This window comes from Stigmatopora nigra, chromosome 10 (assembly GCF_051989575.1).
Source record: "Stigmatopora nigra isolate UIUO_SnigA chromosome 10, RoL_Snig_1.1, whole genome shotgun sequence".
Classification (NCBI taxonomy): Eukaryota; Metazoa; Chordata; class Actinopteri; order Syngnathiformes; family Syngnathidae; genus Stigmatopora; species Stigmatopora nigra.
In genome coordinates, this window is record NC_135517.1 from 5,013,915 (window position 1) to 5,030,792 (window position 16,878).

The following is a 16,878-nucleotide window of genomic DNA, read 5'->3' on the forward strand; positions in this document are numbered from 1 at the left end:
GTGCGCGCGTACGACAGGAGCGTTCGTGCGTGCGTGCGTGCGTGCGCGCGTGTTTGCGACTCTACGTAGTTTACTCAACGCGCAGTATTTACAAAATTCAATATTTGACATTGATCCCTCAGAATAATGAATGAATAATCCATATGATAACAAAATATTTGTATACAGTACTATCAGTTATTAGAAAAATATGATATTAATTGCCAGGCTCTGGCAAGCTTCACAACATATTCTAATATAAAAGTGTAGGGGGAAAAATCACATTTTAAATGACTAATTGTGGAAAACTGGAAAAAAATTGTGAACCTCACCATGGTGGATTGGACGTCTATCACCGTCAAAGGCATAATTCATTGTTATCCTTTTCCGTTCAAATAGATTGGATGTTGTAAATGGCATTCAACATCATTCATGGCATTTAAAACTAAGCACATTCCCTTAAAAAAATTAAGACATGACATCAACATACACTGTATTTCTATATATTACAATGACAGACTGTGTTTGTAAAAATGCATTTCTCGAATCCATTCCATTTTCCCATAGAAACCTATCCAAACACCCACCTGACAGATTAGCAAACAACCATCCACATAACAGGAAGCTGCCCTCCCGGTTTCCTGTATAAGCAAAGCTCACATCCTTATAGACATGACGTTCACATGTAAAAGAGCCTGTAAATGCAGCCATGTCTCACTTGCAATGAAATTGGGCACATTGTTTGCTAATCCTTTTACTTTCAATATGCATTGTGGTTCAAAACAAATGAAGGTGCTACCATGGCTCCCTGACATTATAGACGCTATAGTAATCTCTATATTATAGACTAGTCAAGATCCATGACCTAAAAGCCTGCAAATGTCATCACTTACTGTGGTTTTAAAATGCAAAGTCAACGTTGGCCTTATAAATTAAAAATCATAACATGGCCCTCATATTTAACACAACCAGCAGGGATATTAAAAAAGGTTACACTTTCTTTACGCTCATTTAGAATGTGCTACTTTTGCATACTACTACCACTACTACCACTACTACTACTACTACCACTACTACTACCACCACTACAACTACTATTACTATTACTACTACTACCACTACAACAACAACAACTTCTACTACTACTAATACCACTACATATACTTTAATATATATATAAAAAAAAAAAGATCCAAACAGTGCAATATTTCGCACTCAAGTGTAGGTTGCCTTTGTATTCTTACAGGATGCGAAGGCACATATGACAACTCAAAACTTGTCGTCCAGGTCACTGCAATTCTATGCAAAGAAGAGTGAGAACACACCCTCCCTGGGAACCGAGTTCATTCCAAAGAGGAAACAGAGGATGTACTTCCTGCGGTGGTGGCTGAACAAGTGCAACCCCATCGGTGACGTGGCCCTTTATTGTCGATGCGCTATTGAACGCTCCACCTCATTTGCCCTCTATATGTACTATGTGAACACGGGATTCCCAGCATGATGATGAAACACTTAATTTTCATCATCTGTGAGATAGTACACCTACACAGATCATCTTTTTCTACTTGAAAAGTGTCGTAAATCCTCCAAATGTCCCATTAAAGCATTTTACAACTTTAAAATACATATGTTAAAGTTTAACGGAAGAAAACAGAGTGCCACCAAATAGCTCAATAATTAAGACTACTATGTTTATTTCTTGGAAATTGTTGTTTACTGAAATTCTGTTGACATTAACTAAGCAAAGCAATAAGTCAACGCTAGACGGAAAACAGCAGTTTAAATTTAGATGACCTCCCGAGAAAGAAAACACAGCTGGGAGCTTGTTTGTGCCCCCCGGTCATGTAGACACTGACTGGCATGTGCTCCCACAAAGGAATATTGTTCAAAATATTAAGACTGAAAGCATGAGGTGGAAGAAAATAACTATTGTTTTTTTTTTTTAATGAATTAGTATGAAACAAAGATGTTTCGTATGATTTATTTAGCTCAGGGGTGTCAGACTCATTTCATGTGGGCAGGACCATTTTAGATATAATATTTAGATTTTTTTTGTATAAATGGTTTAAAAGAGCTGGATTAAAAGCCCTGAATATTCCGTTTTTTTCATATATCTAAAACAATGTTTATTTTAGCTTGTGCTTATATATTTTTAGATTTTACAAAATGGTTTTTGAACTAAAAACAGAAGAAAATGATTAAAAAAGACAATTATTGATTTAAAAGGGGGAAAATCAAGAAATTTAATATACATCTGTACTAGTGATTTTAATTTGATCCTAAAACAGAAAGTCGGCACTCATGAGTTACTTTCTCGGGCCACACCAAATGATGCAGCGGACCAGATTTAGCCCCCGGGCCGCCACTTTGACACATTTAGCTTGTCGTCCACACACAAACAAGAATTTATGGTATTAAAAACTATGCCTTTCCAAAACCCTGACTAAATAGTGTTTCTCTTTCACCAAATGTGTAGCTTAGTGTCCTTCTGTGCTGCCTGATGACAATTCCTTTCAACAACCAATGAGGTGAGATCCATAAACAGTCAATATTAAGGAGAGGCATCATAAAAAGCGGTCAACGTCAATGTTAAATGTCACTGTGGGACATGAGCATACATGGGTCATCACCCAGAAACTGTTAAAAATGTCTTGTTTGACCGGTTTTAGTGAAACCGGCGGTCATGGTTCAACCCTAAACAAGGCCCTTCGATGGCGGAGATTTTTAATTAAGCCTGAGGGCAATTTTACGACACTTTGTGTTAATGGTCCGACCAGGAAGTGAATTTAACAAAGAGAAAGTAGAAATAAAAAGGCATTCATTGTTAAACTTGGGCAAGTTACCTGGAGAACGGGTACGAATGCGTCAAGCCGAAAAAAACTCGGGCCATTTTACAAAGCAACCAATCGAAGACAAAAATACATTATGAGCTTTTTGGAACAATTTAGGATTCTTCCTTCAATTGCTAGCCATGAACATAAAAACAAGTGGAGGGTATATACCGAGAGTGCCATTAGGGATAATAGGTCATTAAGACTCAACTGGTTAAATCAAGCATATTGAGGCAACAAACACATTTACAAAAAGTGCCCCGGGATATTACGGCACGGTGTCCTGAAGAAAAAAGCGATAGCTTGCAGATGGGGTCCAAGTGAATTTGTGAAGCCTTAACAAAGTCGGGTTTGTGATATGACAGGCAGGCTGGCAGGCCAAAAGCTGCACTGTGCTGCTAAAACATGATTAAATTAACCACCAATGGACAGCGTGTGCTGACGCTGGCTTTTTGTTTAATATTATTTCTCCATTATGAAAACAGTGGGATGTCTTGGTCAGATTAAAGTGACACATCCACACACGGACATCATTTCTCAGTGTGGTGGCATTATGGGAGAAGTAGGCTGAAAGCTGTGGGTGGATGTATGTGTGTTTAGTTACAAAGACATCTGCTTCATTGGAAAGTCATTGGATGCACAAAATGGCCAGTCAGCAGCTTGATTTTGTGCCTGCCGATTGGCACACAGGCATCAGGATATTTATGGCCATAAGTGTAGTGGTTGCAAAGTGCCATATTGTTGTGAGTGTTAGTTGTAAAAAATGACATTTTTCTTCGTTTTGAGACAATGGAGGGAGAAAGGGATGGGTGCAGCATCTATAATTTCACTATAGTCAGAAAGCTTGTAGTCATCATGAATATGTGATGGAATATTTCAAATTTGAGGTTTTAAAATGTGTGCAAGTATTTGGAAAACATGTCTCCTAAAATGTTTCCCAAATGTTATTATTTAAGTATCTAAAGCACACTGCTGAATAAAGGGTGTATCTGGGGTAAAATAATACTACAAGTTGTTAGTTTTTTTTTCATTAATTAGGTTTTAATTGTCATTTAGCAGGAACTGCGCTTAAACGTGACTTTGTAGGACATATTTGACATTGTTTTGCATAAACATTGATGCCATTTTGTCATTATAAGTCATATTATGTCATTGCTCAAGCTATTCCAACCACAAATCTGCTATTTTTAATAGACATGTTTCAGAATTTGAGCCAATTTATGTGTATATATTATATACTTGTAAGCTTCCATTGCACTGCGTTACAAAAATCTACTTCTACATTGCAGCAGCATCTAGTGGTTATTGAATTCATAGTCAGGCAAGGCAGACTCCAGCAACTTATTTGCACTAGGATTGGGAGTGAGCTAGAGATGGTCCTCATCTAACTTAAACCCATCACATGGCAAAAAACAACAATTACAAACTCTATACTGACAATTTCAAGTCTTGACTGGTACACACAATCTATATATTTTTTTAAATATGAGAGTCCTACCTCAGTTTTGGAATTCCGAACCAAAGAAATCCCCTTACGATCGAAACAAAAACCTCCTTTTATAAAAAATGACGATGCACATTCTTGATTAAAGTCCTGTTTTAATCTTTCACTATAATATTGTCAACTGTTCCTGTTATTTTCAGTAGGGTAAAATAATGTAAAAACATATTTTGATGAGATACTTTTGTTGTGTATCTTATATTGTGGATGTTAGTATATAAATGATGACATTTTTTCTTACTTTTTCACTATATAAGTATCAGGCATGCCTGTAGAAGGATAACATGTCATCCAGATTTTGTGCGGGGGCTTGAGGTGGTGGCTGAGCCTGTGCAGACCCTGCTGGTTCTGGGGGGGCCTGAAGCTGGGTTGGCTCTGTGGGTATATGCGATAAGTCGGGAATAGTGGCTTGTGGGGGCACCTGGGGCTGGAATTGGCCTGGCATGGGAGGTGGACAATGAGGGAGGTATTGGTTTTGGTAAAGGGGACGGACTTGGGGAAACGGGAAAGGCGGGCAGATAAAATTTGGAGGTGCAAATGGAGGGAAAAAGGGAGGAAAGGGGTACCGGAGGTTGACGGGGGGACGTAGGCCTAGCTGTGCTGGGGGACGTGGCCCTGGCTGTGGTGGGGGACGTGGCAGTGGCTGTGATGGGGGATTTTGTGGTGGCGGTTGAGGTGTAGGAGCCGCTGTGGGGGCCGGTGGGGGAGCCACTGTGGGAGAAGGGCATGGGTCCTCATTCTGGCTCTCTGTGCTCCAACATGGGACTTGGGCCTCCGTGAATGGAATTTGTGGACTTTTCTTCTCGGGTATTGACATCTTTGCTGCTCTCTGGCTTCTAGTGTCGCTAAAGTATGCAGAGGGAGGCGCGAACTCGGAATCCCGCTCGGACTGCCGCCGGCTTTTCCATTCGCTAAACATGGATTCTTGAATTTTTTAAAAAAGTCAGAAAGGCAAATGAGTTGAACTGTCCAGGGCTTAAATGCTTAATAACTTTTTTATGGATGCGTCTGATGGTGATTTGTTATTTTAATTGCAATCCAGCAGGATGCTTTTTTTTTTTTTACAGCGGTGGCTTGGGAGAGGTGAAAACTGTATATTTGATTTTGGCTGTGATTTGAGCTAATTGTGCTGGACACAATGTGAAATGTAAACGGCTAGTGGGACGTCTTATTAAAAAACTAAAGGTGTGTTCTTCAATTGTGGCCTTGGTCAGTTTCTGCTGCATAAAAGATGGCAAACCCCAAAACTTTTTGAGTGCAGAGCAACTTTCAGGTCTTTTATTGACACTAGAAAGTCCCAGAATAGATAGATTTTTGGGGTGGGGGTTCATTAGTCTTAAAGGTTTGGTTATTTTATGTTTCTTTTCATATTTTTGACTCCTCCACATATTTTTTTTTATTAAATTCACCTCTATTGTTGGACCAGTGGACCTGTTAATTTTGTGGTTAACTAAAAACATTTGATACTTTTTGATAGCTGGAGGCCCAATTTTTTTAGATGGTGTAATGCAACACAAACATAAGACCAAAGTACCTTTGCCTCTGTCCCACTCTCGGACATGAGGGACTCCCGGTTTGGTGTCTCTTCTTTCCTGAATTTCCACTTCCACCTTCTTCACTCTGCTGACCTCTTGTGGATCCTCAGATGGAGGCGAAGGTGCCATCTCGTCTTCTTCTAAATTGTGGCCATAATCACAGAATTAGATACTTTCTCAAATGAAAGTAACAAAGCAGAATTGAACATCATAGTGGATTTAAACCTTCTTCCAGTTGCGGGTCCTCTCCAACACCTCCCTTGGCCTTGAACTTTCTCTGCTTTATTTTAGCCAGGCGGGCCTGCAAGATGGCTTTCTTCTTCTCTTTCAGTCGCTCTCTCTTGCTCCTTTGGTCTGTTGTCTAAAAGAAAGATGTATACATGGTTTATTTAAATATATTTTTTAAATTAACCTGAATGGCATTGAAACATGATCATTAACTGGAGCTCTTCCAATTTAAATGAATTAGACATTTTTTGCCATCAACTGGATCAATGAGTTCAAATCATATTTTGGAAAAATGTGTTTCTAAAAAAACAAAACATCTGCTCACCTGGTCCCTAAGCATGTCTAAAGTCTCTCTCTGCTTTCTACGGTCCTCCGCGTCTTGGGAAAAGGCAAAGTAGCCCACACCCAGCTCTCGGGCCTCTGTGAGATGACAAAAAAAAATGTTAAACTCAACGTACACTTGTTTGTTTCCACTCGATGGAGTCCTTCACAAGAACAAACCTTGAGATCTGATGTTCTCATAGTGGACTGGTCCAACTGGTTTTTTCATGGCTTCTTCTTCTTCTAGCTCCCACTCTTGTCTCTGAATCTCTCTGCGCATGTCCTCTGACAGCAAGTCAGCAGAGACTTGTCTACATGGGATAAACAAATTTAGATGCCTATTCATCATTGCCTAAAGATAAACAGTTCATTACCGGGTTCCTTTAAAGCCCAGGTCCATTTTCATGAAATCTGGCAAGTCTTTCTTCATACATCTTCGAGAACGTCCTAAAGCATCTACAAAGTCCACCCTAAATCAAAACAAAATAGGACAGATTGCATTTAAAGACTTTCCTAATCCACAAAAAATATTCTTACAGATCATATGCAAAAATCTTAAATCATTACCATTCTTCATCTGGATTTTGAGGAGGAATAGGGGACAACCTGGCTGTTTCCTCCTCCTCCTCACTGTCAGCATCCTTTTGTGGGCGTGTATCTTTTCTTTTGTCGATAATTTTCTGAGCAAAATCCACCAGGTATAAGCCTTCAGTTTCCTCATCTGAACAAGGTAAAAATGTGAATTCCATTTGATGTAAAACCACAAGTTTTTGATCAGATATTAGTGTCGTGTCAGAGATAATAACCGACCTGGGAAGTCTCCTTTTGTCATCTGCTCGTAGAGTTTGGCTTTTTCTTCTAGCTTGCTCCTAGTAAGGAAGGAGAGACAAAAATTACAAGATTCACCCCCATTAGTGAAGTTAAAGTATGCAATTTACCTGGACGTGTCCAGGTTTTTCTGCTCTTCGGCCAACTGTTCTGCATCTTTTTCATCTCTTGCTGAAATTCCAGTGTTTTGCTTGACAAATACATTTGGTTTCTGCACAAGGGAATTTGAAAGCCACTTGAATTAACCATATATTTTTCAAACGCAGAGATATTTGATCTACCTTAACTTTGGGCTTTGGTTTATGTCCAGTGCTAGTATTTTCTTGTCCGAGTCTCTGCTGTTTGAATTGCTCCTGCTTTCTGTAAAGCTCAGCCTTAAGATCCACCAACTATAAGGCACAAGAAGTATTCAAGAAGCAACATAATTCACTATTAGCCCAAGTAGCATATTTGCTAAAGTTAGCTCTGTTTCTCGTTCATGATCTGTGCGGGTTTAAAGCACAACTTACCGATGAAGCAGTCACATCAAAAGGTTTCTTCCTTTTGTCCATGCTAAAATAGTTTCTCTTTTGAATTGGGTGACATTTGTCTTCAGACTGTAAGAATGAACACAAACTGTAGATGTCACATGTATAAAGCTAGATGGTTGATGGTGGAGTTGCGTGCGTAATATGGTGACCGCCATCTTGTGTCAGAGGATTTCTATATAGGGGAGTGACTTTCTCAACTAAAATATTAAGTCACTGAAATCTTGACAGATTTTTTTTGTTTAAAAGATACCATATCAATGCGGCATAATTCAGATTGATTTGATCTAGAGTTATAAGATATCTTTAAACACAAACAGCCTCACAGCTTCTTCTACACCTATAGATTTGCAAAAGCTATTTTACATTACTGCAGACTGGTGGCTGTATTGTAGTGCATCACTGTTGGTACCAGAATATATTTGATTTGTAACATTTACCTCAAGAGGATATCATTAGGTAGTTTTTTTGGGGTGGTTTTGTAAATTTTGGAATTAAGATCTCACTTCACTGATACACATTGAGAGTACAATGTGTAATATTGACTTTTCCATGTGATTGAGGAATCACTTGTCAAATGATTCTTTAAAAAAAAGAAAAGGTCAACATTCAATTAGCAAAGATCTATAGCCAAACCTGAATTTCTGTTTATAGCAAGTGGGTCAAGACGATAATAGAAAAGGTGAATGTGTTACCGAATGCATCAGACACATTTGCAGCATCCGGCACAAATTATCCTCTGACCTACATTTTGAAATGAAATTCATTACGACCCTGAGAACATCAATCAAACACCTGCCATGAGTCAGAATTGTCAACATCACATCAATACCTTGCCTGCTCCAAATAAAACCCCCATAAAATGAACAAACAACCAAACGCGGTTGTCCCTCAGAGCTACTTCATTTAATGAATAAAGTGCCTTTCACACACATCGGGTGTTCACTTGACATCTTAATGTCATACTGCCTCTTTCCATGCTTGTGCTGCATCAAAAACCAAAGTGTGGGAGTTCAAATCATTTATTTGGCACAATGTCAACTCCATCCATAAGTGAAGACATAAAACATGTTTGTTAACCATCTTAAACTACTCCAATCAAACCACCAATGATTCTAATACAAGTACAAATCTAATTCTACAAATTAGTCTCCACTGCACATATATCAAAAACTAATGATTATAAAAACACGATGACCCATTTATCTGGAAATTGATTTTTCTTCAGAGGAGAATCATTGGTCACATTCAGATCCCGTAAAGTTGAGTGGTGTTGTTTCGTATGGTGGACAGCACGGTAGGCATGTCCTCACCCTTGAGCAGGCTCAACTCCTGCAAAGTATGGATCCCGAGGCCAGGATGGGAAAATCTGCAATGGTCTCTGTTGACCTGAATATAATATAACAGAAAAAGCACAGGAAAGTGAGCACTGGGACAAAAACGAATGGGACTTTGAAATGCCAGTGGAAACTTTTTAAAGCTGAAGAAGTTCACTAAATGGTGTTCATATTTGGCTTGACATCATGGCTTGTCATCCAACACATACCGTGTTGGCCCGAATATAAGACGACCGCCTCTTTTTTAAAACTGAAGTTTGAAAAAAAAGACTTTTCGAACACCAAATTCAATTTTTTATACGTCTGTAAACGTACCAGTCTTGGAAGGAAATACGGTGCGTCTGTCTCCAACACAATGCGATCTAAGGGAATTTTACGGACAGCATCTCTGGCCTCCACGGCACTGCAATATGTGATCAAAGCTGTGAAGCCCACATACATGTTGGGGAACTCTTCCAGGAAGGGCTCAATCACCGCATAGTTATTTGTAAAACAGTGCCTATAATACAAAGCACATACCACAAAATATGGTGAGATAGAGATTCTAGGGGAAAATGTATACAAATTATAGGCAGATTTGTTAAAAATGATTCAAATCCTGTTTATATTTAAATAATCTCATTCTACTCATCATGAGCATCTCCATCCACCAAGTTGTCTAATATTAAAAAATATATACTTTGGGGGAGTTTATTTCAGTTTTTTCATTTTAAATTGTATTTTTATTAACATTTGATTAATTGTATTTGATAAAATAAATGTATAAAAATAACAATTAACATCCATTTTTAATATACCTTTTGGTATTTGACTGTATACATGTCAACAGGTGGTACAATATTATATAATGTACTTTTTAAATACAAAAAAGACTATTTAACTCATTATTATTTCATTATATCAATGCTTTTTGTAACAGACAGGTGCAAATCACTCCCATTCAGAATTTTCGACTCTCCTGAGGTAATAGTCAAATTTCAAGTGGCAAAAAGCCCAGGTCAATACGTACCTGTGAATTTTGTAATCTCTGGGCACGCACTTTTTTAAGATTGTCATGAGGTCGTCATCTGCATCTCTGCAATGGATGACCACGGGCTTATTCATGGCCACAGCCCACTGAAGTTGCTTCTCAAACACCTTCATAATAAAAGAAACAGTGAGCACACAAAAGCTTAATTTCTTTCCAATTCCGACAATGTCAATGTGACCGTACCTCTTTTTGCTTGTGGATACATGTCGAGTTTTTGTGAGAGTAATCTAAACCCATTTCCCCAAACGCCACAGCTTTTGGATGGCCCATAGCTTTTAGTATACTCTGTTCCCTTGAAGAGGAGTACTCATGAGCAAAGTGAGGGTGGCACCCAAAAGCCCCCCAGACCATGTCTTCATCCAGCAGACCCCTCCACAGACCTTCCTTGGACATGAGCCGTGGGTTGCAGAAGTCGGCAATGCAACCTTGAAACTCGGACGGAAAACTGTTGCCGTAGATACTTCGGAAATGTCTGAATGAGCCCCGAAAACGCAGTTTTCCGTAAAGCATGTCGAGATGGCAGTGCGTGTCTATGAACCCAGCGGCGCCGTGAGGGTAGCTCGACCATTGGACTTGAGATTTCCCCGTGGACCATCTTGTACTTCGAGGTGGGCTGTCGTGTTGGAATATGTAGCGGGGAGAGTGAACAGAAGAGCCGCCGTATGAGTGCCTGAATGATGCTCTGGAGGCATTTTCTGGAGTCTTGAGGTGCAGTGGCAATGCAAAGTTGTCAACTGTGGAGTCCAGATTCGCTGGTTTTAGAGTCTCTTGATAGTGTGTGGCCGCCGTTGAAGGGTTTCTGTCTTCTTGCCTCTCGTATGGGGAGATGACAGCCCTTTGGGATCTGAGCAAGGAGCACATTACAGACCTTGCATCTGGAGGGCTTAACGTTGAAGAGGAAGAAGATGCAGAATCAAAACTATGATGCATCGGTAGACTTGGATAGTTCCAATGATTGCTGGGGGAACTCTGAGGAGGCATGTAGTAAGAAAAGGAATGTGGGGTGTACTCAAGAGAATAAAATGAAGATTCAAGCTCCTGAGCTTGTGGTTCAGACTCTGAAGCAGACACGTTTTGGGAGTAATGAGGATCTACTCCATCTTCTTCCAACACAATAACCTGAAAGACAACCATTTTATTATCGTGTAACTTCACCTCTTTTACACTTTTTGCTATTCATAAATATAAAGCATGAGATGAGATTACATATTTTACATTCATTAGTTAGGACAAGGGTGTCCAAACTGTGGCCGGGGGGCCAACTGCTCATTGCCCAATTTTTATTTGCCTAACGCCAGTTATGGAAATATCATAGTATCATAGTATAGTTCATTCTGACTATGGGCTGGCGGCATTTTAACCAGGAGAGAAAAACATTCTTATTTCAGAGTTTAGTGGGTAACAGACTGTGTTCCAACTTTCATCATTTGAAAGCTCAACTGTCAAAAAGTTTAATCCCCTGACTGCTTTCAACATATGGGGCTGTTGTGTAAATGAGCGAGAGAATCTCCTGTAATCCCTTCCCGCATTGGCAGGGATGCCCTTGAGCAAGCAATTTGCTCAACTGCTCCCAAAGCAAAACAATACGGCAACACCCTGCGGCATTGTTTGTGCGCTTGGAAGCTCTCTTTAAGCTGCCATCACAGTTTTGCTGTCCTTTATACACATCAAAGATCATGATGACAAAAAGGGGCATGCAAATATTTGCTGTTGAGGTAGCGTCTAAGCAACAGCAAAGGCTAGACCAAGGAACAAGATTCCTGATCAAATCCTACATCCAAAGGCACTGGTTGGTTAATCATCTACTTCTGATAGTACTATATTCCCAGAATAATGTGTATCTGAGTTATTATTAATTTCCAAAATTCAGTTATCCTAAAATGCCCTTTTTTTTGGATGGGATGTCATTTTACTTTGAGAGAAAAAACGCAAGAAATACTTGAGATTCAGAGCCAGAACCATTGAACTGTGAGACAAATGTGTTCAACACTAGGCCTGTAGTACGGTAATGTCCAAAAAAAGCCATACTTTGTAAGGAGACTTGCTGTTTTTGTAATTAACCTGTTGGGAGATAATTGTATGATGATTATTGCATGGGAAATTAAAACTGGAAATTACCTCATGACTTGTTGGTGGTACCTCATCATCTATTTGGTGAATTGGAACCCCAATGGCATCCCTATTTTGTTGCAGTTGTGGCGACTGGCAAGAATGAGTTGAAAGCGAAGCCTGATTGTGTTCTTCAGTGTTGGCATGAGGGCTTGTGATAGGTAAAGAATGGCAGTTTGTGTCAGGGTCAAATTTTGAGGGAGTACTCTTCAATCCACTGCTGCCTATGGCTGCCAATAATGCCATCCTATAGATTGCCTTCGAGCCCTCCTCTGGCGTCCTGTCCTTTTTCTTGGTAAGAGAATGTTTGGGAAGAGGCAAGACGGCACTCTGTGTGGATTCTGCCCGATTAGCTTCCTAAAAGATTTTCAAAGAACAATCAAATGTTACTTATTAACTCACGTGATGCCACTCATCCTCTCAATTGTAATGTGGTATTATGGCTATGGCCAAAATGTACCTGGGATGTGAATACTTCAAAAACCTTCCTGGACTGCTTCCTCAGTTTTGCTCTGCCTTGAGAAGAGTCTGCATCCTCCAATTTTCTTTTTGGCGAGTTCAAATTTAGTGCACCAAATATGTCTGAACCAGGGGAGTCACCTAAAGGCAAATGTGCTTTGGGTGACACTGTCTGTGGTGAGATTGTTACATCTCTTTGTTGCGGACATATGGGCGGGGAGAAGACTTTAGGTGGCTTTGATACTTTAAAAGACAACGTCTTTCGGTGGTTATCCATGTTGGATTATCTAAATAGAAAAGGAAGCAGAAACATGTGACATGAATGTGACATTTTTTTGGAATTAAAAATTCATATTGGTGATATAGCTTGGCAAGACGAGTAAGATAAATAAAAAGGAAAAAAATTGAGACATAAAATGAATTAAAGCCGTGCCCTGATTAAAGATGGTATATTGATATTGTTGGTCTTCACTGTGTGGAGTTTGCATGTTCTCCCTGGCCTTATGTGGGTTTTCTACGGGTACTCTGGTTTCCTCACACATCCCAAACACATGCAGGGTAGGCTAGTTGAACAATTGCCCCCTAGGTATGATTGAGCATGAATGGTCTCCTTGTGACCTGTGATTGGCTGGCCACCAATTCAAGGTGCCCATAGTTTGCTGGGATAGGCTCCAGCACCCCCCTCGACCTTTATGAGGATAGGTGGAATGAACTAAATAGCAGGTATTCTACTGATTGTGAAGTAATCATAATAATAAATCGGGATTGAACGTATTTTCCTTTTAGATCTTATAGTTAACTAAAATATTGGAATTTACTAAGAACACTAAAGAAACGTAAATAAACAAGCAAGAATCGGGAAGCATTTCGCTCCTAAGCAAACTCAACTAAGGAAGCTTAACATCTTTCACAACCTGCAAACTCAATTAACAAAGGAGCAATTTAAATCTAACTCGCTAATAAACGTACGTTTCTATTTATGATATTGATGAGATCCGCGACCCTCGTGGGGACAAAGCGTTTAAAAAAAATAATGAATACATGACTGAATGAATGAGTACCGTTCGTGTGCTTAGAATGGAGTTTTAAAATCCACGAAAAATGAAACTGTTAAAACTTGCCTAAACAAAAAGACTCACCAATTTCCACTCCGTTTTAGTGAGTCAGCATTTATTACACAGATTTGGACATTTTCCTACATAAGAAAGTAACTTCATTAAAGTTTGATTTGCAAACAAAACAGCTACCTGAAATGACTTTAACAAATGGAGACAAAATTGAGTGTTGGCCTCATCGCGCGAGATTTGAGTGCAAATGCAAGTATTTTGGGGGAAATCTTAATGGTACAATTATTTTTATTTTTTGGGTAAAAATAATGCCATCTTTATTTTGTATGTTATTGTATCTACTCAACAGCTGCGATCATTTGGGTGTTTAATTCATTCATTCATTTTTTTGGGCTGTTTTATCCTCAGTAGGGTCGCAGGGGGTGCTGGAGCATATCCCAGGTGGGCAGCCGATGGTAGGACACGAGGAGACTCACAACCATTCATGCTCACACCCACAGCTTAAAAAGGAAGGTCCTTTGGGGTCGTAAACAAATGTCATGACTACCATATTGCAAATGGAATTTACTGTATTCCAACATAACATGAACAGAGCATTAATTTTAAAAAATATCAGTGTCAAAATATTACTCAAAGTATTGAAATAAAAGCATTCAAAAATACGGAAGATATGAGAGCAGTTGGTGTTAGAAGATAAACTGACATGGAAAATGATGACATCCTAACAGAACAAGCAGACTGAAAATATATATATATTTTATACGTTTTGAAGCGTTCCTCGAACTGGAAAAACACAAAACATTTTTTTATGAAGGCCGATAAACTGATTGTGCTCAAATGGCCTATCACATTGTTTCTTACATTGCAAAAATGTCAAGGCACATCACCAGGTAAGAATCTTCTAATTCAAAACCCTGTCACCTATATTTACAATATAAAGTCATTCTCATCAAGGTTTTATCAACCAGAATCAAAACTACACTCAAAAAGTATTTCAATATCTAATTTCTCATGACCTTACCGCCCCAAAACTTGAAGTGCATTTGCCATATTTGTAATCTTGTAATATTGAAATGTTCTCATGGAATATTATACTGCAGGACTTCTTGTAATGGTAATTTCCCATGGCACAACTGACCATCACTTGGTGGTAAGGAAACACTGGCCTATTAAACTGCAGCTGCACAGAAGATATTTCCCCACATTTTCCTCACAAAACCCACATTTCTGTTAACATAGCTGGCAATTATTAGTTTAGTTCTCTCTTTTGCTGTTATGAAAGGTGAATGTTTCTGGAAAAGCTTTTCTAACAAGCCAATGATGGAAGAACAACCTCCATCCATATCTACTCGCCTTGTGGCTAGGTTTACAGTCCAGAACTCCAGGAGCCCTCCTAATCACTCCCCCTGGTGTTGGATTCTTTCGAGCAGATGGCGCTCCACACGTTGATTTAGCCGCCGTAAACTTTTCAACAAACTGGGTGGGTCTTCTAGCTCGTCAATGAGGCACCGCGCTATTTCTAAACTTCTGAAGTCTTCCGGCCGGACGAGGCGTCGGATCACCTGAAGGGCCCGCTCTTTTAGACTGTAAACTGAGAAGAGGGTGAAATTGAATTAACATAAAAATCTACTATTTTTGGTGCAACAGAATCTGATATCTACTTTTCTCAGACGAATACCTACGTGGGAGAGTAATATTTACGAATACAGCACTTCCGTTGTCTGCCAAGGCGGGAAGGTAGAGCTCTTTTCCATTCACTCTTAGTAGCTCCTCGCTGTCGACATCTTTGAACATCCATGGGTGCCCTGGAAGTACACATTTACAAATACATGTCAAAAACAATCCTAAAACATGAGATGCCTTTATGAGAGCATTTTACAAAACTGCCATTGATGACGAAGAATGTTCAGTTCATTTGAATTGCGCGACCAATCCACCCAATTCAAGTGGAATGGAGGTCTATTCCCATCAATTTCACTGAAAAATAATAATTGAGTTTCCATCATACAGTAGATGGTAAATCGTGATATGCATTAATCTATATACAAAAGCATATGAAAGAGCCAGTAATTATTTTTTTTCAAGATGCAGGTGGATTTATTGATTGCTGTGCTTTGTACTGCGAGACTATTTTCGATCATTTGGCGTGAAAACAAAGTTAGTCTCATTAAAATGAAATGAAAAGATAATAGAACTTTTAACATACCGTAATTATAAAAAAAAAAAAAGATATCTGGATTGCACACTGTGTCACTCAGACCACTGAAAGTGTTATCTTACCGACGTAGGTGTTCATTATTCGCCCCGTTCTCGGTTGTAAATCGTTGTACGGCCGTGGCTCACCACGGAAATCAATCCAGAGTGGCTGGACCACTCGGGAAGTCAGGTTCCAGAACATGAGACTCATCGGAATGCGAGTGTGGAGCGAGCGAACCAGGGGAAGAGTCGGATTGGCATCCTGCGACATCTGTGCTTCCAGCAAATTAGCACTAACACTAACTACTTTTGGACAACGCTCCTGCCTAACGCCAAGTAGCCTCTAAACGCTAAAAGCAACAAAATTCCTGGCTCTTTTATTGAAGAACGCACCCAAAGTTTCAACCTATAAAACTTTAATAAGCAGGATTTATAATTAAAAATCAAAATAAAAAAGACTAACACTATCCACCTCAAATGTTTACAAGTTGCTCACTTCCTGGTGAAGGTCACGTGACACTACATCCTCTTCCAAATGATTGGACGAGATCAGGAATGGCGTCACTAGACGGGCGTAATGCCGATTCGCCAAAAATAATTATAAAAAGGTTTGGTTTTTTTTTAATGTATATATTGGGTGTAAGTAGAATAATAAGGCTAAAAGCCAATGCCAGGGCCTTCTGATAATTGGAACTGTGTTTGCATTAATGAAACATGTTGTTGTCTCATCTTGAAATGCACCACCCACAGACATATTCATTAGTTACCTTTTTAAAATGAAAAGAACGCCACAATGGATTACAAATTAAACAGACACAATGTTCTTTAACTGAAGACTCTTATTTTAAATTTGTGGGTATGGAAACAAACATTAGGTATATTTACAATAAGCCTCTTTTTAACTTTTATTCTAATTTTATTAAATGTCTT

At 39.2% G+C, this 16,878-nt stretch overlaps 3 protein-coding genes across 6 annotated transcripts; all 3 read right to left on the reverse strand.

Annotated features, from left to right (window-relative positions):
* Positions 1–3,954: 3,954 nt before the first annotated feature.
* On the reverse strand, positions 3,955–7,881 carry ccdc174 (coiled-coil domain containing 174). Of its 3 annotated transcripts, none has more exons than XM_077726528.1 (11): positions 7,733–7,881; positions 7,505–7,612; positions 7,334–7,434; positions 7,206–7,264; positions 6,963–7,116; positions 6,770–6,865; positions 6,576–6,706; positions 6,400–6,494; positions 6,072–6,207; positions 5,846–5,983; positions 3,955–5,235 (listed from the first exon to the last, which is right to left on the reverse strand). In XM_077726528.1, the coding sequence occupies exons 1-11, from the start codon at positions 7,772–7,774 to the stop codon at positions 4,571–4,573; spliced, it is 1,725 nt and encodes a 574-aa protein (XP_077582654.1). In that variant the 5' UTR covers positions 7,775–7,881; the 3' UTR covers positions 3,955–4,570. The 3 variants fall into 3 exon arrangements, with proteins under 3 accessions (XP_077582654.1, XP_077582653.1, XP_077582652.1); XM_077726527.1 differs by having other exon boundaries at positions 3,957–5,235; positions 5,846–5,986; positions 6,576–6,709; positions 6,773–6,865; XM_077726526.1 differs by having other exon boundaries at positions 3,958–5,235; positions 5,846–5,986.
* Positions 7,882–8,756: 875 nt separating this feature from the next.
* tatdn2 (TatD DNase domain containing 2) lies at positions 8,757–14,170 on the reverse strand. The gene is made up of 7 exons (XM_077726142.1): positions 13,825–14,170; positions 12,687–12,972; positions 12,236–12,583; positions 10,301–11,236; positions 10,097–10,224; positions 9,403–9,586; positions 8,757–9,139 (listed from the first exon to the last, which is right to left on the reverse strand). The coding sequence occupies exons 2-7, from the start codon at positions 12,960–12,962 to the stop codon at positions 8,999–9,001; spliced, it is 2,013 nt and encodes a 670-aa protein (XP_077582268.1). The 5' UTR covers positions 12,963–12,972; positions 13,825–14,170; the 3' UTR covers positions 8,757–8,998.
* A 133-nt stretch (positions 14,171–14,303) lies between these two features.
* On the reverse strand, positions 14,304–16,491 carry vhl (von Hippel-Lindau tumor suppressor). 2 transcript variants are annotated; one of them, XM_077726141.1, is made up of 3 exons: positions 16,096–16,491; positions 15,435–15,557; positions 14,304–15,343 (listed from the first exon to the last, which is right to left on the reverse strand). In XM_077726141.1, exons 1-3 carry the CDS (start codon positions 16,217–16,219, stop codon positions 15,150–15,152), a joined length of 441 nt encoding a protein of 146 aa, XP_077582267.1. In that variant the 5' UTR covers positions 16,220–16,491; the 3' UTR covers positions 14,304–15,149. The 2 variants fall into 2 exon arrangements, with proteins under 2 accessions (XP_077582267.1, XP_077582266.1); XM_077726140.1 differs by having other exon boundaries at positions 16,033–16,487.
* Between the last annotated feature and the right edge of the window lie 387 nt (positions 16,492–16,878).